The 26,336-nt window shown below is 37.1% G+C and overlaps 1 protein-coding gene across 2 annotated transcripts in view; it reads left to right on the plus strand.

Moving 5' to 3' along the window:
* The window catches only part of cyth3b (cytohesin 3b), a 41,580-nt gene that overhangs the window by 12,191 nt on the left and 3,053 nt on the right, over nt 1-26,336 (plus strand). Inside the window, exons 1-12 of one of the 2 annotated variants that reach the window (XM_052552642.1) lie at nt 5,810-5,973; nt 11,828-11,910; nt 12,298-12,362; nt 14,774-14,840; nt 15,016-15,134; nt 15,485-15,565; nt 16,303-16,415; nt 18,652-18,800; nt 19,134-19,245; nt 25,091-25,167; nt 25,487-25,558; nt 25,641-25,795. In XM_052552642.1, coding sequence (XP_052408602.1) covers nt 5,925-5,973; nt 11,828-11,910; nt 12,298-12,362; nt 14,774-14,840; nt 15,016-15,134; nt 15,485-15,565; nt 16,303-16,415; nt 18,652-18,800; nt 19,134-19,245; nt 25,091-25,167; nt 25,487-25,558; nt 25,641-25,795 — 1,142 coding nt within the window. In that variant the 5' untranslated portion in view covers nt 5,810-5,924. Of the gene's footprint in view, nt 1-5,809; nt 5,974-11,827; nt 11,911-12,297; nt 12,363-14,773; nt 14,841-15,015; nt 15,135-15,484; nt 15,566-16,302; nt 16,416-18,651; nt 18,801-19,133; nt 19,246-25,090; nt 25,168-25,486; nt 25,559-25,640; nt 25,796-26,336 lie in introns of those variants that run through there. The other variant, XM_052552643.1, reaches the window with a different exon arrangement.

Here is a 26,336-nt window from a genome sequence, read left to right on the forward strand (position 1 = left end):
TTGGATTCATTCGATAGGTGGAGATGAGAGATGAAATCCTGATGATAATCTGCATTAAATGGTGTCACTCAGAAATATTATCATCATTCAAAGCCACTGTATTTAACAGATTAAAATTACAGCCACAGCAAGGTTAGATGGTATTCACGTAGACAGAACTGAGGTACCACTGACTTTAGTCTTGTGTAGGCAGGGGTTTTACTGTTGATTTATAGTCTGGTCCTTATTACAGGTTTTTCTGAGCAGGATGCACCAACTTAGACAAGAAATGATTATCTGACATGTAAAGAAACCAACTACAGTTCATGATATATTTGAATCGGTAAGCTATGTGTAGTAACTGATTACATGCTCGATTACATAATTAGATTCCATAAACTGCTAACTGCTACTCTAATTGTAATTCGATTTTATTACATTCTAAAATGCTCATAATCAGACTGACCCAGAAAAAAAAAAATCTTTAAATTAAATTGTTATTTTGTTTTCTTTGGGCAAAAAAAAGTAGTCTTGTAACTTCATAAAATTAAGGTTGAGCCACTGATGTCATATGGACAATTTTAACAATGTCCTTGTTAACTTTCTATGCTGTGGTATGAACAGTGTTAATTTCGTTAACGAAGACTATGACAAAAAATTTTGTTGACAAACTTTTTTCCCATGACTCAGATGAGAGGACAATAAGGTCAATAAACGATAACAAGACTATATCAACATGCAATGTTCTTGACTAAATAAGACGAAACTAAAATGTATTCAAAAATGGGGATAAAATGTTATTGCGGACTGCTCAACATGCCTTTACTATGCAAGCTTTCATGAATGCGGTTGATTGATTAACGTGAGCTCATATTTATTTTTTAACATGTGAATATTTTGGATTATTTTTTTTATTATTAGGGCCCTATTTTAATGATCTAAAAGCAAAGTGAAAATATTTTGCTATTTTAACGACGGAAGAACGGTTCGTGCGCCGGGGTGCATTTTTTGGGTGATTTGTCCCTATTCTCTTAATGAGTAATGGGCGTAACGTTCAATAAACCAATCAGAATGTCATCTCCCATTCCCTTTAAGAGCGAGATGTGCCTGTGCCAGGGCAGATCGCTATTTTAAATGGTGGAATTTGTTGGCGGAAAAGCTGAACGCTTCTCAATCAAAGAAACCGATCTACTTGTGCACGAAGTTAAAGCGCGTGAGCAGTTCATCTACGGGACAAGTGTGTATTGGCACGATTGTTCAATTAATTCGCCAATTTCATTCATCATTATAAGAAGTAAAAGGCTGAATTGCAAATAGGTAGCCTAATTCTAATATACGCAATGACTATCAGTAGTGATAGTGATTTTTATATTTATGTAGCCTACACAATAATATTCTTTTAAACTGTAATCCTTTTGTTTTTAATATTTGGCATTTTAGTGTGATGCGCATCCCTGTGTGTAATAAGCAAAGTCAACACACACTGTGGACCTGCCCAGAGGCGCATTTTCTACCAACGCACTCTTTAAATAACAAAAAAATATTGCACCATTGACTTTAGACTTTAGACCAGGTTTGAGTTGTTCTATAGTGCAGTATATTTTCAGCTCCTTAAAATAGCAATGCGCCTGATCATACCTATTTTTTAGACCAGCAACACCCATGGGTGCGCGAATGCATTTGCTAATGAAACGACATGGCGCTGGACGGGAAAATATGAATGGCGCCGGACTGAAACTAGCAAACACACTTGCGCTGCACCATGCATCGCATTGCGCTGGGTGTATGAAAGGGCCCGCAGTGTGTAATGACCTTAAGACTAAAATTGAATAAAATTAACACTATGGAGGAAACTTGCTGTATATTGAGGGTCAGAGAGCTCTCGGATTTCGTTGAAAATATCTTCATTTATGTTCCAAAGATGAAGGAAGGACTTATAGGTTTGAAACGACATGAGGGTGAGTAATTAATGAATGAATGAATATTTTTGGGCAAACTATCCCTTTAATTATTAGCTTCCTATTGATCTCACAAACCCCTGCAATTCCTTCACAAACCGTTTGGAAAACATTAGTGATTTCTTTGTAGTTTTCTATCAATATGGGACAAGATTGTCCTGTTTAAATCATGTGATTAATGAGTCTAAACTTATCTAAAAGCAATCTAAAGTATTAAAATTATGTGTAATGTAATAGATTACATGACTGACTAAAATTTTTGTACAATGTTTAATGTACTTTTGCAAACCCTTTTTTTTATCTAAATCCTCATTTCAGTGCAATCATCCTCAAGTCTGTGGAATAAATCTGAAATCTGGCATGCATTTTAATACAACATGGAATAAACGGATATATATATTTTGATTTCTTGCCAATAATAAAAATCTGCAGTCTGCTACTTCACTAACATGGCTTTAATTCCTTGTGTCCTGAAATGGTTTCAATTTTTCAGTCAGGAAAGTCTTTATGTGCAAGATGCATCAGAAAGAACGTAAATGGAAAGACCAATTTTAAAGTGACTTAGATTAAGTTACATCGTTTGTATTTTTTTCTAAAAGACTTGACACAATGTTGAGGAAAACGCTGTCAGTTAGTCCATCTCACTTCCAGCAGTTTCACAGTAACACATTCATATTAATCTAGTTAGTAGTTAACTATTAGTAATTAATAGCTAGTAGGATGCAGATATGGAAGCTCACGGAGCTGATGCTGATGCTTTATGCAGCTGTTCTGAGCTCAAACTTTACTCACATTATTAACCCCGATGCTGCAAGTGAGGACTAAACCAGCATGAGAAATCAGAAGCAAGCAAATCACTAATTATATGAGAAACAGCACAGAACCTCCGCCAAAAATACTAATCTAATTTGTGAACGGGAGCATGACACAGGATGAGCTAAAAATAGGGGCACCAGGATATTTTCTCATCTGCTAAAGGAAAAGGAAGCTTTCTTTTTCAAATCATTTTCCAAATGGACTCAAGATGTCAGCGTGAAATGCAGGCGAAGAATAAGGCATTGTGAGGGAGCGAGGTTTCTTCTAGAGTGAGGTTTTATTGAGTTAAGTGTGGAGTGGGTGAATTCAATCAACTTGGAGGTTTTGTTTGTGTTTCGTTTTTAAATATTTGAAGCACCTAAGGAGATTCACACTGTTTCTGTGGAGTACTGTGAAAGAAAAAAAACAACTTCATGGAATATTAATACAGAACAGAGATGCAGACTGTAAAATCAGCTTTGCGGCAGGAATGGGTCAAAAGTGTTGTGTTCACGAAGTCAAGCAACACTGTCACAACCGCTTGTAGTTAGGGTTAGTGATTTAAACAAACTCCAAACCTTAAGTACTTCAGCCGTCCCGCACTATTTGTGCTGCAGACATGAATGATGTTCCATGGCCTCTTTGCTGAAATTGATGCTGAAACTTTTCCTTCTAAACAACAACCAAAAAAAAAGTCAGGATAACATGTTTTCTTTGTGTCAGATGGCTTTCCCAGACTAATGATCTGTGCAGATTCACATATGGCAGTAGCAGAGGCTGGAGGATCATCACCAGAATGAGCAAAACTCCAGATCTTTTCATCAGATTTAGTGGTTAAGGCTTTGGGGCTTGTAAACGGTTCATTGCTCGTTCTAGCCCCATAAGGGAATGGCCCGTGAGCAAGTGACATTATGCTTTTGATCAACACTTGCTGAATGCTAAATCAAAATACTTCTTGTGTAGCTGTCCTCACGCAAAACACCATTCTTCACCACAGTTGTAACTCAGCCTATAACATAAATTGTTCAAAATGTAATAGTAAACACTATCATATACCCCCCTTTCCCCATCTTGCTCAAAACAAAGACATAATACTTACATAAAAATATTTCAACATCGTTGCTCTCCCAATTACAGTATGTCTCATGCAAAGCATGCCAGAAATTACAGTTTCAGTACCTAAATCACTTTCAAGTAAACATTTTAGAGAATTACATTAACTGGAAGCATAAAAATAAAGTTTAGATGAGAGACACAATTTTGTTGTGGAGATCACAAATTACAGGATTGAGTAAATAAGACAAACACTTTATTTTTAAGGACCACTTCTCTCTATTATGTAGTTGCTTAATAGCATGCCTATAACTAGCAGACTGGCTGTTTATTAGTACTTAAAAAGCACATATTAAAGTCTTATTCTGTATGACCAGTCCTGTTCCAAATGTACATACTATGTACTTATTATAGTAATTTCAATAACTGTGTAATAACTTAGTACTAGCCCTGAACCTACCCCTAAAACTAACCCTACCCCATGTAGTTACCCTGTATTACCAGAACTTTCTTATATAAATACACTGTAAGTACACTATAAGTACATGTAAGTATACATTCTGTAATATAAAGTGCAACCTGTGACCCCATACCTAAACTTAACAACTACCTTACTAACTATTAATAAGCAGAACATTAGGGGTTTATTGAGGGAAGACTCTTTTAACAGTGAATATGCGTTCTCTATTCTAAAGTGTTACCATTATAATCAACATGTTTTCTTTACACACAAACAATACTTTTAAAATGTTGAATGTAGATCAGTGTAATGTCAGTATAATTGAGCTTTTTACAACTCAATTTCACTATAAACAAAAGCTAAATTACCTATAATATAGTAAGTAATGAGTATTTTCATTGAGAGAAAACTAAAAACATTTTGTTGGTCAATATTTAGTTTTCTGTAAATAACAATGACCTTTAAAAACCTTTAGGTCCAATTCATGCATTAACAAACCCTTAACAACAACTTTTTCCTCAAATAACTCCTAATTTGCTGTTTATTAATAGTTAGTAAGTTTAGGTATTAGGTAGGATTAGGGATGTAGAACATGGTCATCCAGAATATGTGCTTTATAATTATTAATAAACAGCCAATATATTAATAATAGGCTTGGTATTAAGCAACTATTTAATAGTGAGAATTAGTCCCTATACTAAAGTGTTTCAAAACAGAAAAAAGATTTTCAATTAGACCAAAACATTTTTTTTAATTAAGTTGCTTGTCTGTTTGTAGTGAGTTCATGGTGCATTCCTGGAGACAAACTTAACTTGCCCTTGTTGAGTGGCTATAAATAAACTTTGTGACTCATTATAGAAACCAGCTCAGAATCAGGTGCCACTCCCAGTTGAGTGTAAACAGTCCCATTATGTCAAGTTAAATTGATGATATCAAACGATAGTGAACAATTGTTTCAGTACAAGTAAAAAAATAAAAAAATAATGAGGTCACATAACTATTTACAATACCATAACATAATTCCAGCTACAGTGACTACATACAAACAGAAAACATTCCCAAGTTTTGCTTTCCTCTGCAATACTTGAACATATTATACTGAAGTTGTCAGCATGCTTTTTAACTTTTTGCTAGGTGTCTGCTGGGGTGTTGTGGGAAGTTGCCCAAGTGTATTGCTTTACTATTACTACAGTTGCTGTAGTGTGTATTGAACGTTGTTAGCATGTTACTGTGCTATTGCTGGGATATTCTAGGTGGTTGCTTGGCTGTTATACATTAGACGATTGTTGAAAAATGTATACTTCCTTAAACAGCAGTAAATCTAAATACAAAGCAGATTGTCTTAAAACTTAATAACCACGTACTGTCTCATGCAACATTTTAACAAACTCAGCAAACACTTCCTGATGAAAATTGACCCATATATAGTGAGTTTTACCATCAAACTGAACACTCGTAATGATTGAATGCACCAGAGACTGGTGTGGTTTTAGAGCAGAGGTGGTTGAACTGGTTTTACCTGAACAGTTGGTCTGTATAAATATGCAAACTATGTTTTGAAAGCAGCGTGTGTGGAATAAACGCAGTCTAGCCAACACATCGTGCCTGTATCTGCAGTACTTCGGTTTCCCCGGGGAAATCATTCTTCTGACAGTTTCCAATGTGGTCCGCTTTGAGGAATGACTACTATGCCGCATAAAGAACAACAGAGAGGGGCAGAGAGTGATGGTACGTACAACATATATTGTGAGAATTAAGATGTAAGATGTGTGCTGTGAACTTACGGAGACACAGAACTAGGTTTTTTTTTGTGTGAAAATGTGAGATGTAAGTGGGTTACAGGATGATAAGGCAGCTCTGTGTTTGTGTGGTTGCTATTGTTATGCGGTGTAAGTCGTTTAATCTGTACTGCAGACGGGCAGGGACATCCTTTCTATTGTCCCGAGGCAGTCCTGGACAATATCAGGATGTCAATCCAAGACTTTTCTTCATTAGATGTTTCCAGTCTCCACAAAGGACGTTTCTCTTTTAGGCTGAAGTGTCTTTTTCATATCCCAGCAGAAGCAACTATGTTACTAATTGGTAGGTTGATTCTATAAAACTTGTAAACGCTAGCTGTTACCATCCAAAGATTCAAATTAAACCGTTTCAATCCAACGAGTCAAAGAGAACAAAATTATCACTTCCTAATAAACTGGCACTAAATATCTCTAAGATAACTAGGAGAAGCCGCTGAATATAGTAATTTTCATATATGATAACTTCTGAGCGAGCAGACGAAATGCAACTAATGTAGCTTCCTAATTGCTTTCGGAGGTGGATGATAGCGGTTTGGGAATGCAGTCGTGTAAGGGGCCATTTACACAACAACGTTTTCAGCCAAAAAACTGCAACATTTTATGTATTTTACCTGTTCATTTATATACCACAATGGTGTTTTGGGGACTGAAAACGGATGTTTTTGAAAATGGTTTCAAAGTGCAAGTTTTTGAAAATGCCACCATTATTGTTTCCGTGTAAACACCCAATACAGGAATCTCTGAAAACAGTGACATCATGCACGAGCGTAGTATATGTTAGGTATGTAGACATGCATAGTACGTGCCGATTGTAAAGGCAAGCACAAACAAACATATGCAACAAATGGCGGAGTATGACACTGTTGTTGCTGCTCAAGAGTTTGCTAACGCTTCTTCAGCAAAGTGTTGATTTAGTTCACCAATATTACATCCAACAGCGGAGACCATCATATGCAACATATAGGGCCCTATTTTAATGATCTAAACACAAAGTGTAAAGTGTAAATTTTAGTGACGGAAAAATGGTCTGTGCGCCGGGGCGCATTAATGGGCTTAACGTTCAATAAACCAATCAAAGTGTCATCGCACCAGGTTGATAGCTAGCTACATATTTAGCTGAATGCTTCTCAAGCGAAGAAACCGATCTGCTCATGAACGAAGTTAAAGCACATGAGCAGATCATCTACATCTAAGCAGGAATCCATCAAAACTTCTCGAGGTGAAGAAGGTGTGGGATGATGCGTTGGATGCAGGCTTTCAAATAGCTCCGCGCGATGAGTCAGTTCTACCAACGCGCTCTTTAAATAACAAAAAAAAATTGCGCCTTTTACTTTAAACTTTTGAGCAGATTTGAGTTGGTCTGTAGCGCAGTCTATGTTCAGGTCCTTAAAATAGCAATGCGCCAGCAATGCACCTGAACACACCTCTTTTTTAGACTAGCAGGCCCATGGGCGCACAAATGAGCGCAAATGCATTTGCTAATTAAACGAAGCGGCGCCGGACTGAAACACACCTTGCTTCGCATTGCGTCAGGTGTATGATAGGGCCCATAATCTTCACTTCCTTACAGGTATTATTTACTAACAAGTTGACAGCGGCAACTACTGGCCTGGCATACGTACATTTATATGGCACTTTTGGCCGTTTTCGCAGATATGTGTAAATGCAAATAATTTTGAAAATGTTGTTGTGCATACGTGAAACTTTTTAAAAACGCAAGAGAAAAACTTTTCTGCTTTTGACTACATCATTTCAACATCATCACATCATCATTACATCATTACATCATCAATTTTAATGTAGCCTAAGACAATTATACAGAAATACTTTGACGACAGACTTTGTTCAGGATGCTGGTTAGTCAAGTTATCCCGCAAAGTCACATGTCTATTTCTGTGCGCATGGAGGAATGTATTCTGAATTTATTCTATCGTAGTTTATGCACATTTTTTCTTATCAGATTAAAATTGTTTCCTACTCAAATGTGCGCTTAAGTTTTTGATGCACATTTTAAGAATTAATGCTGTTGACGATGGAAACATAGCTACTGTGATGTGAATGTTGGGTGGAAATGAGTGTGGTGGCTGTATAAAGTGTTTTTGTGTTTGGATTTGAGGAGAGCACAGTATTACGCAAGCTTTAAGCAGTCTTAGCAGTCACAAGACGGCTAATATCTGAGTCTAGATGCGATGGGGATGTTCTTGAGTGAGGTTAAGATTAATCTGCGGACTGGTGGATTGGTTCACCTTTTGATCCCTTTTTGGAGGTATTGTTCATGAGAGGCTGGGAATGAAATGGATGATGGGAATAAGGTTTATTCATATGTATATCTATCCAGTATCTATACACTGTTGATGCTGTGTATGTAGGAATCAACACATATTTATCTAGTTAATTTAACAGAAAAGGCGTAGATTATATGAGGGGTGTTTTCCAATCCAACAGTGTCCATCATTGTTGAAGCCATTAAATAAATATTATTTTTTTTTTTTAATATCGTTGAGATATGTCAGTTCTGACATTTTTCTTTATATTTTTCTTTATATATTTTAAGCAATGCTGAAAAAAATTGCAATAATTACAAGATGTAAACTCGCAATTGCGAGAAAAATCTGAATTGTGACAAGTTTGCAAAAGGGCATATTTGTAGAGCTGCCCGAAAATATGTGTGGTTATATATCAATATGTCTATAAAATGATAAAAAAGTATTATAATGATGATTAAAATATTCAGCATTAAAATATAAAACATAACAAGAAATATTAACTTTATAATAACACTAATTTACTGTAAGTAAATCATATAATAAAACATATTTTAGAATACCACTGAAATCACAAAACCCAAATAAATTTGACCTGTATGGCATTTTTCACAATAATCATAAAGTTAATATTTGTAATATCTTAATATCTAAATGTTTTATAGTTGCATTTAGCGGATTAGATCTGTACTGAATATACTGAATGTATGTGGGTCAAGATGGAATTTTGCAGCAATATAAAAAATCACAAACCTGAAATTGGCTATATACAGTATATATATATACTTTGTGAGTGTGCTGTATGAAGATCGGGTTGGTTGTACCATATATCCAACTATTAATATATAGTTGGGCAATAATATAGCCAAGCAGTTGAACCATTAAACCATCAGGCTTTTATTTATAAAACTACAGGGAATTGTTATAGTTTCTCCTTTGCTGGTAACAGGGTTTATAAACATTTCTTATTACCAGTTTGTAGAAATGGGTGGTGCACATAACATTTTCTGTTGTACTTTATAAGTGACCCAAACACAAAGGAGGTAGAGTGGCATTAACTGCAAACTGAACCACTCTTCACCATATTGGCATATTGAATTTATTTCAGTTTATTTGGTTGAAAATCACATAGAAAATTATTTGAGGTTCCGCTCACATTGGTAGCACATAGAGTACAGACAGAGTTTCATGGAAATTTTTAGTAATTAGGGTTAGGAGTTAGTTGAAATGTGTACAGTAAACACCACTAATATGTGCAGGTCTTGATGCTGTATTGTGTATTGTGCTTGAACTGACATATATAATGGTATTTAAATTCACACACTTGACACGTCAACGTCACAATAAAGAAACCACATTTTTTTGGCACACAGTTTTCCTTTTCCCCTTGTTGGTTTATAGGTCATGTTTAATGCATTAGAGCCACAGTGATATCAAATTACCCTGTGCTTCCTGTGTGTGGGGGTTTGTCACCGAGTCCGGCAGGCCAACAATCGAAGACATTTGTCTCTTTTATTCCAGCATGGGATGATGTAGGATTTCTGTGCTGTAAACGTAGGTTTCCCTGTGGGGGATTGCTCAATAAATGCTGCTTTATGCACGCTGTCAAAGAGAACCCAGAAACCATTGTGTGCAGCCAGGACGTGGTTGTTGTCATCATTTTTGTCTTTATGGAAAACATTCACTGTTTCCATGAACCCTGGTTTTCTGAGTTTGCTGTAGCCTCAGTCACCTCACTATAGACGTCCCAGGCCATCAGAAAGCTTTGAACTATTGATCAGTATCTTTTCATGGTTTTTGGCCTAGAAAGGGTTTTAGCAATTGACAACTGAATGTGAAGTGCAAATGGGAGATGAAATTCAAAGCAGCTTAGTGGAGTGATGCAGATGGGATTTCTCTTCCAATGGATACAGGAAGCTGGCGAGTGCTACAATCTGCTCCAGCAGAAAAACTGAAGTGACCTACTTCCTCTGGCTGCTGAATGAATCCCAACCATCTTCACGCAGATTCTGAGGAGGACTCAAATTATGTTCTTTAGATTGTTCTTTAGACTTCATCTACAGCGATATCGTTGACTTGATTGCAAATGATTGCACAGACACTATTTAAACTGAACTGAGATGATGACATCACTGAATTCAATGATGAACTGCCTTTAACTGTCATTTTGCATTATTGACACACTGTTTTTGCTAATGAATGTTGTTCAGTTGCTTAGACGCAATGTATTTTATTTAAAGCGCTATATAAATAAAGGTGACTTGACTAGATTTGACAAATATTTCATTGTGTCATATTCATTCATTTTAGTCTGCTGCCTGACTGGAATGGCGTATAATTGACAATAATGTACAAAACAGTGAACAGTGAAAATCAGACATTACATAAAAGAGTATCCTAAAGCTTCTTTTTCATGTATTAGAGACAACACAGAACAACCACTTTAAGATCTCTGTCAATGAAAACAGCTGCAGTGGGCTAAAAGAATCAAAGAATCCAATCAAAACCTCTTTCAAAGAAATTCTGTTCACTCGGCAGCCATGTTTGCATTGTCTCCAGACAGCTATTTTGGGCATCCAAGACCAAATACTATCTGCTTGAATGGGGAAGTCCTGATAAATGAAATAAATATATGATGAATTATTATATATTTCAAATAAGCAACAAAATCTGTCATGAACTGCCCCATAAACATTTGTTATGCTCAAATAACAATAAAAAAGTTTATATTTTAAGATGAATGCACATGTCCCACAATTTTTGTATATCGAAGGTATTTGAAAGAAGCTGTTCACTTCTGGGAACTGGGGGATTTGACTTTCTCCATGAAGCTTCAAGAACATGCCCTGCAGAGGAAAAACTTCACAAATTCTAATGGTTTACAATACAAATATCAAGTATATTACAATCAATCAACTTTTGACTATTAAAATCATTAAAAATTAAAAATGGTTTCCTGTATTCTATTATGATTTAGTGGTTTTAACAGGGCACCACCAACAGAAGTGTCAAATCACCAAAAACTGTTATTATTTTTATTAAAACCAGTTATTAAAATTTCCATTATAACCAGTAAAACCATTACAAATTCTGTGATGGTTTATATTGTTTGAATAACTTTTCTGCCAAGTTTAGATCCAAACATGATCAAACTCACCTGTAACTGTTGATTGGTTCAGGCGTGTATGATCAGTGCTGGAGCTCAACTCTGCAGGAAAGTAAACTTTGAAGGATTGTGCCTGCCCTGACTTTTCAGATAGTTCATACGAACCTTGCTCTTTTTACGGCTATACTCATCAGAAGTGTGAGAAGAGAAGAATATTTATGGAGGATCTCTCATTTTATGGCAAAGAATGTCTCAATAATTCATATAGAGTCTGGAGATAGTATGACTGGAGTTTGAATGTCGAGGGAAACATCTGACCCACATAAATGCTGATTTGAATATGTCAATGTTAAAACAACCAGTGCTCAAATAAGCACATGTTTACAGGTGTCCTACCCTGTGCTTTGTTACAGTCCCTGAAGATCTGTCCTTGGAGGAGAGAGACGAGCTGTCCAACATACGACGCAGGAAAAAAGAACTGCTGGATGATATTGAGGTGAGAAAAGAAAGAAAGAGAATTTGATAATAATAATAATAGTTAATTTTATATTATATAAAATCACTATTAAATTAATTGTATTAGCCATTGCTTTTGTATTGCAGCTGCCATTGCATTCTGAGCATAACCTTTAGTTTTCCTCATTGAATGCAACTTAAAAAGCACCTTGTTTGGTCTTCTATATAGTTAAATAGCTTTATAACATAGTAAAATGCATTTGGCAGAGAGTTTCATCCAAAAAAAACCTTACTTTGTATTCAAGTTTAATTTTTTTTCATGGGAATCAAACCCATGACCTTGGTGTTGTTAGCAGAATGCTGCATTATTTGGGTAACTAGAGTTTCGTATAGGTTTTACTGTTTAACGCGAGGCTCTGTTTTACAGCGGCTGAAGTTTGAGATCTCTGAAGTGATGACGGAAATCGAGCAGCTCACATGTGTGGGCGAGAGGTGAGTTACGGGAGATTGAAATGTTTCCTTTTCATTACAGGCCAACTGACGCTCGTTTTTGTTTGCACCTGTCTCTCTTTCGTCTAAGGGTCATCACTGACCTGTTCTCTTCTAAACATTCATTAAGCGCTCTATTCACAATGTGTCATCTGATTGAAAGGTCATCACCACTCACACCTGAGGAGAGGACATGTCTGCTGTGTGTGCTTATGTGTTTTATTATGCTTACAGGAATATAGATTGACAGTTTGAGGAAAGGGATGTTGCATACCCATCATTTAGTAACATAACGTGTTTAGAGTTTAAGGCATCATATGAAATAATTTTTTTGTTGATTTTATGAGAGTACATTTAATCATGTCCATGTTCATGCCATTGATGCTTATTGGTTGCTCAGGAACTTAGATAATATAGAATAGATGATATTAGGTGAGGATATATTTTCCCTGAACAAACTCCTAATTTGCAGCTTATTAATAGCTAGCAATGTAGGGTCTAGAATGATTGTGCATTGCAAAATTTATTAATATAAGTACGAATAAATAGCCAATATGCTAGTAATGTGTATGATAATAAGCAACTATAGTTAATAGTGAGAAATGCTCCTTAAAATAAAGTGGGTCACACTTTATTTTAAGGGTCCAATTCTCACTATTAACTAACCATTAACTATGACTTTTGCCTCAATTAATCCCTTATCTGCTGCTTATTAATAGTTTATAAGGTAGTTGTTAAGTTTAGGGTATTGGGTAGGATTATGGATGCCATGCATTATATGTACTTTATAAGCACTAATAAACAGCCAATATGAAAATAATAGACATGCTAATAAGCAACTAGTTATTAGTGTGAATTGGACCCTATACTAAAGTGTTACCATAAAGTGTTACCATTTTTTTACTTAAAGATTGATCTTAAAACAAAATGTGTTCACTCAAAAGAAAGCAGAACCTCTATTGTAGAGATGGGAAGTTTGGAGCATCTTATCGACTGTGACTTTTGTGTCTCGTTCAGCAAAATGAACAAATCTTTTTTTGAGTCAATTCATTCATTTTAGCAAAATGTAATTAAAATGTTACGTGTTACTTCCCTAACACATCTATTACTTACGCAAATGATGATCACACTACAAACAATACAAAAATAAAATGATATAATATACAGAAAATATTAATTAATTCTTTACCTGGGTCGTCAGTCTGTGATTAGCTCACCTCACATCTTGTCTTCGGGTTTAGATCATTCCTTAATCTCGTGACAGATCCATACGCTAAACCAATGCAGTCTGAGCCGGAAATAGAATTGATTAGGTGATCTTTCGGGTCGAGTTTGACTCATTCCTTAATCACGTGACAACTCCAGACGGTATTTCTGACATTTCTGTCACAATGTTCAGACTATAGATTAAGGAACGACTCAAACTCGACCCGAAGACTCATGAGATGAACTAATCTATTCTCGTTCCGGCTCAAGACTGCATTGGTTTAGTATATTGGTCTTTCACGTGATTAAGGAACGAGTCAAAAACCCGAAAGATGAACTAATCAATTCTGTTTCCGGCTCAGACTGCATTTACTGTATTTTTTTTTGTACTTCCAACAAGAAGCCTTATGATAAGAGTAAAACTGGTAAAGTAGGTAAATCTGATGTTGTGTAGCACCTGCGGCATTGCATGATTTGATAATAATGGCTGAGCTTTGTATTTAACAAAATGACGGATCATTTCAGCCTAATGGTGAGCAGCTGATTTTAGTGCAGATTGTTTAATGAATACGTCACAACGTAACACAGCTTTGCAAAAAAGCTGTTATTAAAGAATGCAGCGGTTAAATCTATATAAGACACATCATAACATAAGTAGACCCATATGGCTATTTTAACATTTTCTACACCGTTTTTTATTTTTTATCTTTTTCTAGAAAAAAATCAGCTGAATTCTGTGGACTTTAAGCATGCAAAACTGCTAAACAAAGCTAGAAGTGCTGCACTCGTATTGGTAACTAAATATTTTAAACTGTAATCATTTCATAAACAAAGATGTAAGTGCGAGGGATACGGTGAACTTTGTGAATGAGGGTCACTGTGTGTGTTTACATAGACTTCTTAAAAGCACAGCAGTAAAACAAACTAACAGTTGTTTCCTTGTAACAGTCAGAGTTGAAAAATGGAATTTAATGATATTTAAGATCATTATAAGTGGACCTCATTGGGAAACTGGGAACTATTTGTGACAATGAGCACAGGAAAGTTAGTTTGAAAATATTTGGTTATTGTTTTAAACTCGGTTTACTCCTTTTTGTAACTGTTTACTCCATACGTTGAATCTGCAAACAAATCATACAAGAGGGTCTTTGTCTGCCTTCATTCTTATTAAGGGATTTTTGTTAAGACATGTTTTCTTCCATTTGCAGCAAAACCACACAGAGAAACAAACAAATTGCAATGGGAAGAAAGAAATTCAACATGGACCCCAAAAAAGTAAGTTTCTTTTTAATGTCTGTTCCACAATGACCCTAGATATTTGAAAAATCTTCACGGATGTCAAATATTTTACCATGTTTTAAAGCCTTAAGCCTTTCATTTATAGTATTTGTACTGTATTTGTATTTATAGGGTTGATCCTAAAATCCTTTTTAAATAAAATTCCTTGTAGGGGATCCAGTTTCTGCTGGAGAACGACCTCCTGCAACAGACCCCTGAAGACATTGCTCAGTTCCTCTATAAAGGCGAAGGCTTGAACAAAACCGTTATTGGGGATTACTTGGGGGAACGGTAACCCTTTACTTCATTCCTGTGTTTTTTTACCCTTGTTTATTCAGTGCATGTCAGTTGCGCTGTGAGAGATATGTGCCTGATTCATCACAAAAATCCTCCGGAAATTGACTGTCTGGGTTTAGTGAGGAAAACAGCAGCAGTGAAACGCAACATGTGTGCCTCTTAGGGAAATGAACCACCTCTTGGGATGTGACTTGTCAAAACAACAGGATTTCTTCAAGCATAGCTATAGATACAAACAGACGAAGCAGCCCACCAATGCTGCTGAACACCTTGAAGGATCTTAAGAATCTACTCTTTGCAGAAAGTAACCGTTTCTAATGTGTGTGGTTGTTGTTTTCTCGTAGGGATGATTTCAACATCAAAGTGCTCCAGGCTTTCGTAGAGCTCCACGAATTTGCCGACCTCAACCTCGTTCAGGCTCTGAGGTGGGAGAAGCTTCTCATTCTTCCTCAAAAACTGCACGCATGCCTCCTGTCTAGACAAGTTGAAATATAGAGGACTTTTGGCTTAGAATTATCCCAGTAATACAATACTGAACTGGTTTCTACTCCAAAATCATAACACTCTTAAAAATAAAGGTGCTTAAAAGGTTTAGACAAAAAAAGTTATTCTAAGAGTGAAGTTTATTAATGCCATTAATGAACCATTTACTATGACTTTTGCCTCAATATACTCCTAATTTGCTGTTTATTAATAGTTAGAAAGGTGGTTGTTAAGTATATAGTATATAGAATATGGTCATAAATTAATTTGTGCTTTATAAATAATAATAAACAGCCAATATATAATAATATGCATGCTAATAAGCAACTAGTTAATAGTGAGAATTGGTCCCTATACTGAAGTGTTACTAAATATTTTAATTATATATATATATATTTAATTTTTTTGCATTGTGACATTTTAATGACAGTTAAAAAATAATTAATGAAAAAAATTGATTACTGTAATATAAAAGAAATTGTGAATAAATTATATAGTAAAGTATTTATATATAATGGTACTATTTATGCTTCTACCATTTTGATTTGTAAAAAAACAAAACAAATAACACAGTGATTAAAAATACAGTAAAAATAGTTAGATTTTGTGTAAATGTGACCAGGACTTGTTTAGATTCACTGGTGAATGATTTGATGATGGATCTGCTCTCTCCACACAGGCAGTTTCTCTGGAGTTTCAGACTTCCTGGTGAGGCTCAGAAGATTGACAGAATGATGGAGGCGTTTGCGTCCCGGTACTGCCAGTGCAACCCGGGAGTCTTTCAGTCCACAGGTCAGACATGTGCAAAACTGCCAGTGTCTATACTAATGCAATGAAGCAATAAACACTGTGAAGCTGTGGTTTACAGTTAATTTATAACAGCTAAGGGGCATTGTTAGGCATGACGCGAAGTGATTAAAACCTCCTTAAATAAGTCATATATTCACATTCAGCTTCACGGGGCTTATTGCTTTTATAAACCGGTTATTCCATATACTATATATAGTAAGGTTTCACAGAATAAAATAAAGAGCAAATAAAGTGTAATGATATTAATAAAAACGGTGTTCTTCAACCGAACAATGAAGTTCCTCAGAATCAGTTGTGGTTCCAACAAAGTGTTGCCGAGCAACACACCAAAGTAAACAAAGGTGTATGTTTGTAGAGTAATTTACAAGAGCTTCGAACGTGGCTCAGCCAATCAGATTCAAGGACTATAACTGTGTGTGTTTTATAAACCGTCTTTTTGTCCAGACTCTATTTCACAGAGAGATGTTTGTCAGAAAACACCAGGCCCAAAACATGCTCAGTCAAATCTGCATGTTTTTCCTCCGATTTATCTCAAAAATCTCAAGTCTGGAGAAAAGCACATGCCAGTTATCTGATCACAGCTGACAGATTATGTTATTCTGAAATGAATGGCTGGTTTGATGTTGATGGTGTTATGTCTGTTAGTGAGTTTATGCCGGATCTGAATACTGGCAGAACAGACACTTGTTTAAAGTCACTTGTTCGAGTTAAGAGCTCATGTCATGATGTGTTTAGAGAGTAAACAGTGGCTGTGCTGTACTGAAGCTGAAGTATCTCACCGCACTAGTGACTCACACCCACACTTATGTCAGGCTTTGGCTCTAAGTAATACTGAGAATTGTTTTTTTAGACTCGCTTAAGTTTTCAGAACATTTGACTGAGTTTTGGTAACACTTTAGTATAGGGACCAGTTCTCACTATTTATTAGTTGCTTATTAGCATGCATATTACTAACATATTGGGTGTACGTATAAAGCACATATTAATACATATTAAAGGGCGGGGTGAAATGCTCGTTTTCACTCAATCTCCTGTTAATCTTGAGTACCTATAGAGTAGTACTGCATCATTCATAACTCCAAAAAGTCTTTAGTTTTATTATATTCATAAGAGAAAGATAGTCTGTACCGATTTTTCCCGGAAAAACAAGAGCCGCTGGAGGCGTGACGTGTGGGCGGAGCTAAAGAATCACAAGCGCGAGTAGGCTTTTGCGTTGAGAGCGTTTGGAAGCTGTGACATTACCGTGAGGAAAAAAACATCCAAAACAAACCATGGCTAACGGTCAGATTCAGCCGTTTATTTATGATCCAGAATCAGATCCAGAGGCTGAAATTTAACAAAAGCAGCATCAGCAAACGACGTCTCTATGTGGTATGTACTGAAACTGTATATATTTGCTTAGCGGTTTTGGAAAATGACTAAGAGTTTGTCGTCTTTTTTTTTTTTTTTTTAAGCTGTACATGTGGAAAGTGCAGTTTGATGACAACATCGCATGTTGCTTACTTGATGTGCTTACGCGCCGATAGTTAAGTTAACAACACAGAGATATTTGAAGCAGTTTTACTCACCGCCTGCGGTTCCAACACACAATCGTGACCCTTTTTCGTTGGGACTGCTTTATCCTTAAGAAATAAATGATGTGCAAATCCGGCGTAAAACTGGGCCTTGTTTGTAAAACAAGCATCTTCGAAATGCAGGGAACATACACAAACACTTGCACAACTCCGTTGATGCTCTGTAAAAATAAACTCCATCCACTGGTCCCTTAATGCTGTTTCTCTTTTGGTAATCTGTGCAGGGTTGTCTTGCCCAGGCAACCAAAAACACACTCCTTTTGTGACATTTCGCGACGCTCTCGCTCTGATCAGTGAAGTCTGTTGTGCTGTCAATGCTCTGCTCCACGGGAGCGCGCGCTCTTCCGGCAAACGTGCCCTCAGGACCCATATAAGGAAATTCCGCTCCATCTAACGTCACACAGAGCCATACTCGAAAAAAACTTTCCGAAACTTGTGACAAACCGGAAGGAGTATTTTTGGAACAGAAATACTCCTTCAAACGTACAACTTAATTTTTGACAGTGTAAAAAAACTCAGTATGCATGAAATAGCATTTCACCCCCCCTTGTTTTTTTTACAGATGTGTCAGATATTTTATACAAATAATGTGTGGTATTGTCAGTGTAGTTATTAAGTTTCGTATCTGTTTTTTGTCTTTGCAGACACATGTTATGTCCTGTCCTTTGCAATCATTATGTTAAACACAAGTCTTCACAATCCCAATGTCCGAGACAAACCCCCCGTAGAGCGCTTCATCTCCATGAACAGAGGCATTAATGACGGAGGAGACCTGCCAGAAGAGCTGCTCAGGGTAACAGCCGCTCACTGGATCTCTAAACCATGCCAATGCTGAAATTATAGACTGAGCCATTAATGATGAATAATATAACACAACATAAGTAAGAGTTTCTTCTCTCTGCTAGAGAAGCCCAGTTCGGGGGCCAAGCACTAACTGCAAGAACTTGTTTTACTCTCCTCTTTCTTCTTCCTCTCTCACTTTCCATATGACTGACTTTAAACTTCATGTCTGATCATAATTAATACTCAGCAGCCATAGGATTGCTTTAAATATTTAACAGAGACAGACGTACAAATATGCTCATCTGCATCCATTAAGAGCACTAATGTCCCTTCTCTCTCGCAGAACCTGTACGAGAGCATCAAGAGCGAGCCCTTCAAAATCCCTGAAGATGATGGCAATGACCTCACACACACGTTCTTCAACCCGGACCGCGAGGGCTGGCTGCTCAAGTTAGGTCAGTCCCTTCGCCCTGATGTATTCTGCCGAGATGTGGTCTGTTGGAGCCTGTAGGTGGTGTCAGGGAAAGCTGTGAACACAGTGCTGCTCATTACCATCCTAATGGGTTTTTCACATCACTGCGAGGGATTCCTTCAGCAGAAGCACGCCGTCTCATAGGGACAGAGCGCCTGACACATAGAGTTACAGCCACTCATGAAAAGTGTGCAGTTTAGGAGGGAAACATTTTGTGGGGAGACAAGAATAGGATGAAAGCAGAATGCAGTGTTTTTGAACACAGAAAGGATTGTGGTACTTTTAATTAGTAAATCGTGAGGTCCTGGAATGGGCTTCTGTTGTATCCGGCAAGGGAGGAAGGGACACATAATGAAAAAAAACCAAGATGTAACACCCAATTTAAACTAAGCAAGCGGCATGTAAAAAACTGAAACACTGCTCACAACCTATTTTACTCTGTAATCTGATGTCAAATGGATTTGGCAAACTTTAATCTGTTTGAATAACATCTTTTTTAATCTGCCTGGGTACAAAGTTAAGTTTGCAAGTGGTATAATGAGAGATTCTGAGGAAAAAAAATATTACTGTTGTATTTTATTGGCAGATCTGAAATTACTTTAGAGATTTGATAAATATGTGTATATTTGTTTTTAGAGTGTAATGCATTTAGTAAAAAGTAAACTGGGTCACACTTTAGTGTAGGGATTCTCACCATTCATTTACTATTAACTATAACTTTTTCCTCAAACTCTTTAAAAAAATGCTTATTAATAGTTAGGAAAGTAGTTGTTAACTTTAGAAATGGGGTCGGATTAAGGGATCTAAAATATGGTCGTGCTTTATAACTAATAATGACTAATAATCAATCTGTTAGTAATGTGAAACTTGTTAATAGTGAGAATTGGTCCCTAGTCTCCTTTCAAAATCATTTCAGTTAAAGGAACACTCCACTTTTTTGAAATGGGCTAAGTTTCCAACTCCCTAGAGTTAAACAGTGGAGTTTTAAGGTTTTCCAATCCATTCAGCCGAGCACTTTTAGCTTAGCTTAGCATAGATCATTGTTTCTGATTATACCGTTGGCATCTCACTCAAAAATGACCAAAAAGTTTATATATTTTTCCTATTTAAAACTCTTCCTTTAAATCCACCTCTAAATGGCACGTGAAAACAAAAATATGACTGGTCATTTGTCTAGTTATTTTGATTTTTTTTAGTGTGCAGCTGTTGAATAAGCTCCAGTGTGGACCAGCCTTTATGCTGATAGTTCAGTGTCTGGCTTTACAAGATTAGAGTTGCTGTATGAAGCCTGATCTGGATGCACAAATGAATCCCTGTAGCAGGGGATTGTCCAAACAGAAGGTGTTTGTAATTGCTGTGTTTCATTCGTATGTGCCTCTTTTATTTGTCTGTCAAGCATCAAATGACAGTTGTTTGGGTATTTCCGATGTCCCGTCTCCTAACATTATGTGTGTCATGTCTGTCCTAAATGTGTGTTTGTATGTGTTGTGGTGGTGCTTTGTTTCTCATGTATTGATGTTGAACATTCCTTCTTTTTTCCTTACACACTTTGCCCTTTGACCCTCATTTTCTGTCCTGTGACTGGCTGTCTCTACAGGAGGTAGGTACCCAGGACAGATCTATCCCATCATTCCCTCATCTCAACCTCTGGCACCTCTTTTCATCTCCTGTAACCTTCATTTATCCTTTCCTGACTGTCATTCAAGGCCTTCCTACTTCCTGTCTGTAGGGATGTGTGTATTGTTAGGTTGCTTTACTCTGACTGGCTGCTCCTGGGGTCAAAGGTCAGTTTAGTGCATATGGTCTGGTTTAGCGTCACACCTCAGCTGTATTGTTTGGCTCAGGACACACAACATTCCTTGTTTTCTACGTAATGTCCCTGGAGTCCTCTATACATTGTAATAATGAAGGTACACATTATACCCACACAATCTTTATGAGCCCCCCTCAGCAGTAAGCAGTGGGGAGCTTTTTCCAACCAAATAATTATGGTTTTCCTCACTAAAAATATCCCTGTTGGATTTGTGGGAATGTACACTTTGTATATATATACATTTTCCCACCTTAGGTCCAAAGTATTTGGAACATGATCACCAAAATATTATTGCTCAATGGATGTCGATTTATGTAAGATACAGTATCTATATCAGTTCCCTGTTAATTATATCAACAATAATTATTTCTCTGTCATCACAGGGAAGTTATCACAAAGTCTTTAAAGGTCCAATTTTTCCCGCTTTTTTTTTTAGCTTTGATTGGGTTTACAGTGTACAATATAACATGTTCATGTTTCGTGTGTAAAAAAAACACAGTATTTTTCACACAATTCACCTATATGTATACCGCTGTTTTCACTGTCATAAAAACGGGCTGATGTCTTCCTTGTTCTATAAAGTCCCTCCTTCAGAAATACGTAACGAGTTCTGATTGGGACAGCGGTTCCTGTGTTGTGATTCGACACCAGCTTAGTGCACGCTGCCCTCCTGGAACAAGATTGGACTAGTTTTGAGAAGCAAGTGGGCATGAGCATGTGCTGGAGATATACGTACTTCTAATCACAGATGCGCATGAAAATCGCATTCGTTTTTTGTGCACAGCCCTACCATCTAGTTAACAAAGCTAAACAGCATTGCCCTTTGTGTAGTAAGTTACAGAAACTGTTAAACGCATCAACTTATATAATAAAATACACTTTCTGGAAAATAACAGCGTTTTGACGACATGGCGACAAACACAAATGCAGCTCTTCCTCTTCTCCGTTGGAGCGCAACAAGACCACGCCCCCTTTTTGTGTATTCATGTGGGCGGAGGTTAGTCAAAAAAACTGTTCTAGTGACGTCATTACCGCAGGAACTAGAGGGATGTAGTCCAAACGGGTTGTTTTTTGTAGGTGAATTCTGTTAAATAAAATATCTCGCTTGGCATTGAACTTTGAGCTTTATAATTTTACAGATATTATTTATACTCTAACAAGAACATTACACACTAACTAAAGTTTGAAACATGGGATCACAAAGAAGGGGACCTTTAAAACAGATAAAAAAATTTTTTTATATACAATAATTTGTGTAGGAGTAGTAATAAAGAGGAATTATAGTGAGGTTTTATTTTTTGTATGTTACAAGTTGCATTTTTTGATGTTTCATAATTTTTTCTTTTAGTTTTTTTCATTCATAACTTTCATAACATTTGAAAAGGCTAGGCTATTTGATGACACGTTCCATTTGTTTACCCCATATAATGTGACAATATGCTATCGGGGAATGTTGTCACAAAAGTGTGATGATCTTTGCTCTGTAGGCCATGTACTAACAGAAGCATGCATGTGTTAATTGACTCATTGGGATTGTGTCATTGTTCCTTCTTCCATTCAGCTCCCTCACTGAGAGCCACACACCATGAAACATCACTTGTGATCTCTCACACTGCAAGTAGGGAACTGCAGATAGCACGACTCTAATCTCTCTCCCTATGCAGTACGTTTCCTTGCGGATGTGCATTCAGCATCTGTGGGTTGGAGAAGTTGGAGTCAGGAGAGGGGGTAGATAAGCCTGCGGCAGCATTGTGCTGGATACACCAAGTAACTGAAGCCAAAAACAGAACAGAAGAGTGCCGCTTGCTCTAGAAAACAGCAGAGGAACGATATGACTGTAGATGAGTCAGAAGCTTTAATGTATGTGTGGGGATGTAAGAGAAAGATGCTTTGCATGTCTATATCTATGTGTCATGTTCCACAGCAGGATAGTGGCGTTTCTACATTCGCAATGAGACTCGATGTCTAATTCAATCATAAAATTCAGTCTAGAACACTCTAAGGCCTGTCTTTTTTGTAAAGAATATTTGAAAATAAACCAAATAAGGGTAGCACTGATCCAAGATCTCTTTGACATCTGTCTTAAATAACATCTCTCATCGGCGTAGCATTGCTCCCAGACATTTCTGTTTTCACATACTGTGGTCAGGAGTTGAAATCGACCATTTTTTGCCATTTCTGCCCTTTATTATGATAGGACGCATCTGATGTTGTTTGTAGAAAACATTGCAGAAACAAAGTTGTGTTTTTGCAAAGTGCAATTCAAGCAGAAATTGACAATTGACAAAATACTGCTGGTCTCTTTGAGTTTAGAGAATGATAGAGACCAGTGGCGGCTTGTGGGTTATAAAATAGAGGAGCCACACTAATTGTACTGTGTGGGGATCCCTGCCGATTATTATTATTATTAGGCTATTATTTGCTTAACCACTTTAAAATGGCTTTTTTTGCTTGCTTTCAGTCAAAACACGAAAAGAAAACGACACATACAGCAAGATAATCCTATCACTTGAAACAAACATCCATCCCTTCTTAAAAGTCTGTTGTGCCATTTAATTAAGCTTGCTGCTGTTGCCGATATCCAGCTTAGGTGTGTTCTAGCTCCCTTTAGTTTTAATTTGCATATATACTGTTTGAATAACAGCTTGGTAAATCTGTCGTCGATCAAATATTAATTATCGCTACTCATCATAAGTACTTGGTAAATTATCATCACAGCGCGAGACGTTCAAACCAATATCGCCTAATTTACCTCTCCATGAGAATTGGTTGATATAGCAGAAGGGAGGCTAGCCTCCCCTACGATGTTTCTTTTCTTAACACTCCTCAGCGCTGAAAGTGAACACTCGATTCTGATTGGCTAATTTTTTTTAACATCGGAGGCACGAGAGCTCCTCTATCCCCCGGCATCCACCTCCCCTTCTTAATTACATCAATACATTCATCACATCCAAGCTTTCCAACTTTCCAACTATTACAGCTGTGAAGTTACAAACAAAAAAGAGACATTCTAAAACATTAACTAACATGAATTGTGAATTTTATTAACATAACATTTTCACCTCAAAATGTTGGATAAACTGTGCCACTACCTCCCCCAAAAGCTTCCACTGGTAGAGACAGCATCATGGAATAAATCCATGCATTCCAGCTTTCTACATTTATGCCGTTTTCTCATTAGATGTAGAATGATAAAGAGTGACAACATCTACATTGCAAACTGTATTGCCAATACAGATGTTCAATAAAATGAAAGATCACGATGGGATACACAAATCGGATCTGAGCAGTGTGGACTGTCATTTAAATCAGATTCCAATCGATTTGGAGTGACTTAGTCTTAACAAGGGTTACTGTTTCCAAACAAGTTTCCATATTGTCTTGCCGTCTTCCATTGTTTTAAGAAACAAGTAGTTCTGACCAAACTTACTCCACGTTGTTCCCAAGTGCACTGTCTTAAATACTGTACTTAATGTAGACTTGTGGTCTTGTGTCCTTCAATTGCATGTGACCGTGAGGTCCACTAGACTATAGTATCCTATTTGTTATTTGTTATCTTAAGGGGGATCTCTCCATGGCTTCAGTGTGTTTTTTTGCAGAGCTTGCACTGGAGATGAACTGTCTATGTTGCATGATGTCACTCAAATAAAAAAAAACACAAAGGCTGAGGCTAGTATTTAAGACAGGCTCGAACTCTTCAGAAATTCAACTAATTCATGGTTTATAAACAAATTCATGGTTTATAGTTATCTCTGTGCATTCAAATGGGATGGGAGAAAATATTAACATGGAAAAAGATATATTACGCTGAATATGCAGAACTAAACTTGGCCAGATCATTTCCAAAAGAATGTGTTCCACCAGAAGATATTGTTTATATTCCAGAAATGAGAAGCAGGAGCTGTATGTTATTGTTGCATTGGCGCTAGTCGATATACTGCTCAGAAACTGGGTCACTGGCCTTGATTTAGTTTCTGCTTGTTGGTTCATAAGTTCTGTTTAATTTCCTTTGCAGGTGGGCGTGTAAAAACTTGGAAGAGGAGATGGTTTATTCTGACCGACAACTGCTTGTACTATTTTGAGTACACAACAGTAAGTAGTTTTTGTTATTTTTGGTTGTTAAGTACATGTTTTTGGGGTGTAATATACATGAGGGTTTGCCAATACTGTTCCTGGACGTCCACCTTCCAGCAAAGTTCAGTTCCAACCCTGATCCAACACACCTGTCTGTAATCATCAGCTGCTCCTGAAGATCTTCATTAGCTGGTTCACTTGTGTTTGATCAGGGTTGGAGCTGAACTTTGCTTGAAGGTGGACCTCCAGGAACAGGATTGAGCACCATGTCCTTCCTGAGAGTTTGAGGAGTTATTCTCATCCCAAATCCATTTTGATGGGTTTCCCCTGCCTGTAGGACAAGGAACCACGTGGAATTATTCCTCTGGAGAACCTCAGCATCAGAGAGGTGGAGGAACCCAGGAAACCTGTGAGTGCCCCAACAAACTTGATAGTTAGACCTGTAGAAGATCATGAAATCCTTACATTACATGTTTTGTATTCTTATGTAGAACTGCTTCGAGTTGTACAATCCCAACCATAAAGGTCAAGTGATCAAGGCCTGTAAGACAGAGGCAGATGGGAGGGTGGTGGAGGGAAACCACGTGGTCTACAGGATATCAGCGCCCACACCAGAGGAGAAGGAAGAATGGATCAAATCCATTAAGTAGGATTTCCTTCCTATTGAACATATTCTAATCATTAAATAGTCTTGTTCAGTGATCTCATCACTGGGTTTAACCATGTTCCTCAAGAAATACAGTGACAACGTTAATGTTAATGTTCCTCTTACACTAAGTCTCTAAAATCTAATTCACTCATTCCAGTAATTAGAATTTGTGGGATTACTTAAATGACATGAAAGAAATTGCAAAAAAAAGTCTTAGACTTGAGAGTTTCACCTCACTAGGTTTTGAAACAGTGCTATCAGCTGTGGTTTTGTTCATATTGGGACGGCAGTGGATTTTAAGAGCACTAGTCGTGATGGTGTTTTCAACAGAAACAGCTGTCTCATCACATAGCCCCTGTTTTCATGGGGCATCAGTGGAGATTAGTCAGAGCTTAACCCCCCATGAGCCGTCAACTCCGGCGGGACCTGTTGCAGACCGGTTCTCTCCGCTAATCCAGGCCTAGCACTAGCGTGTCTCATCTCTCAGAGACATGCTGTAGGATGAGAGGGTTTTGTCTAGTCGGCACAGTTATGACCC

This window comes from Carassius gibelio, chromosome B3, assembly GCF_023724105.1.
Source record: "Carassius gibelio isolate Cgi1373 ecotype wild population from Czech Republic chromosome B3, carGib1.2-hapl.c, whole genome shotgun sequence".
In the NCBI taxonomy this organism is placed as follows: domain Eukaryota; kingdom Metazoa; phylum Chordata; class Actinopteri; order Cypriniformes; family Cyprinidae; genus Carassius; species Carassius gibelio.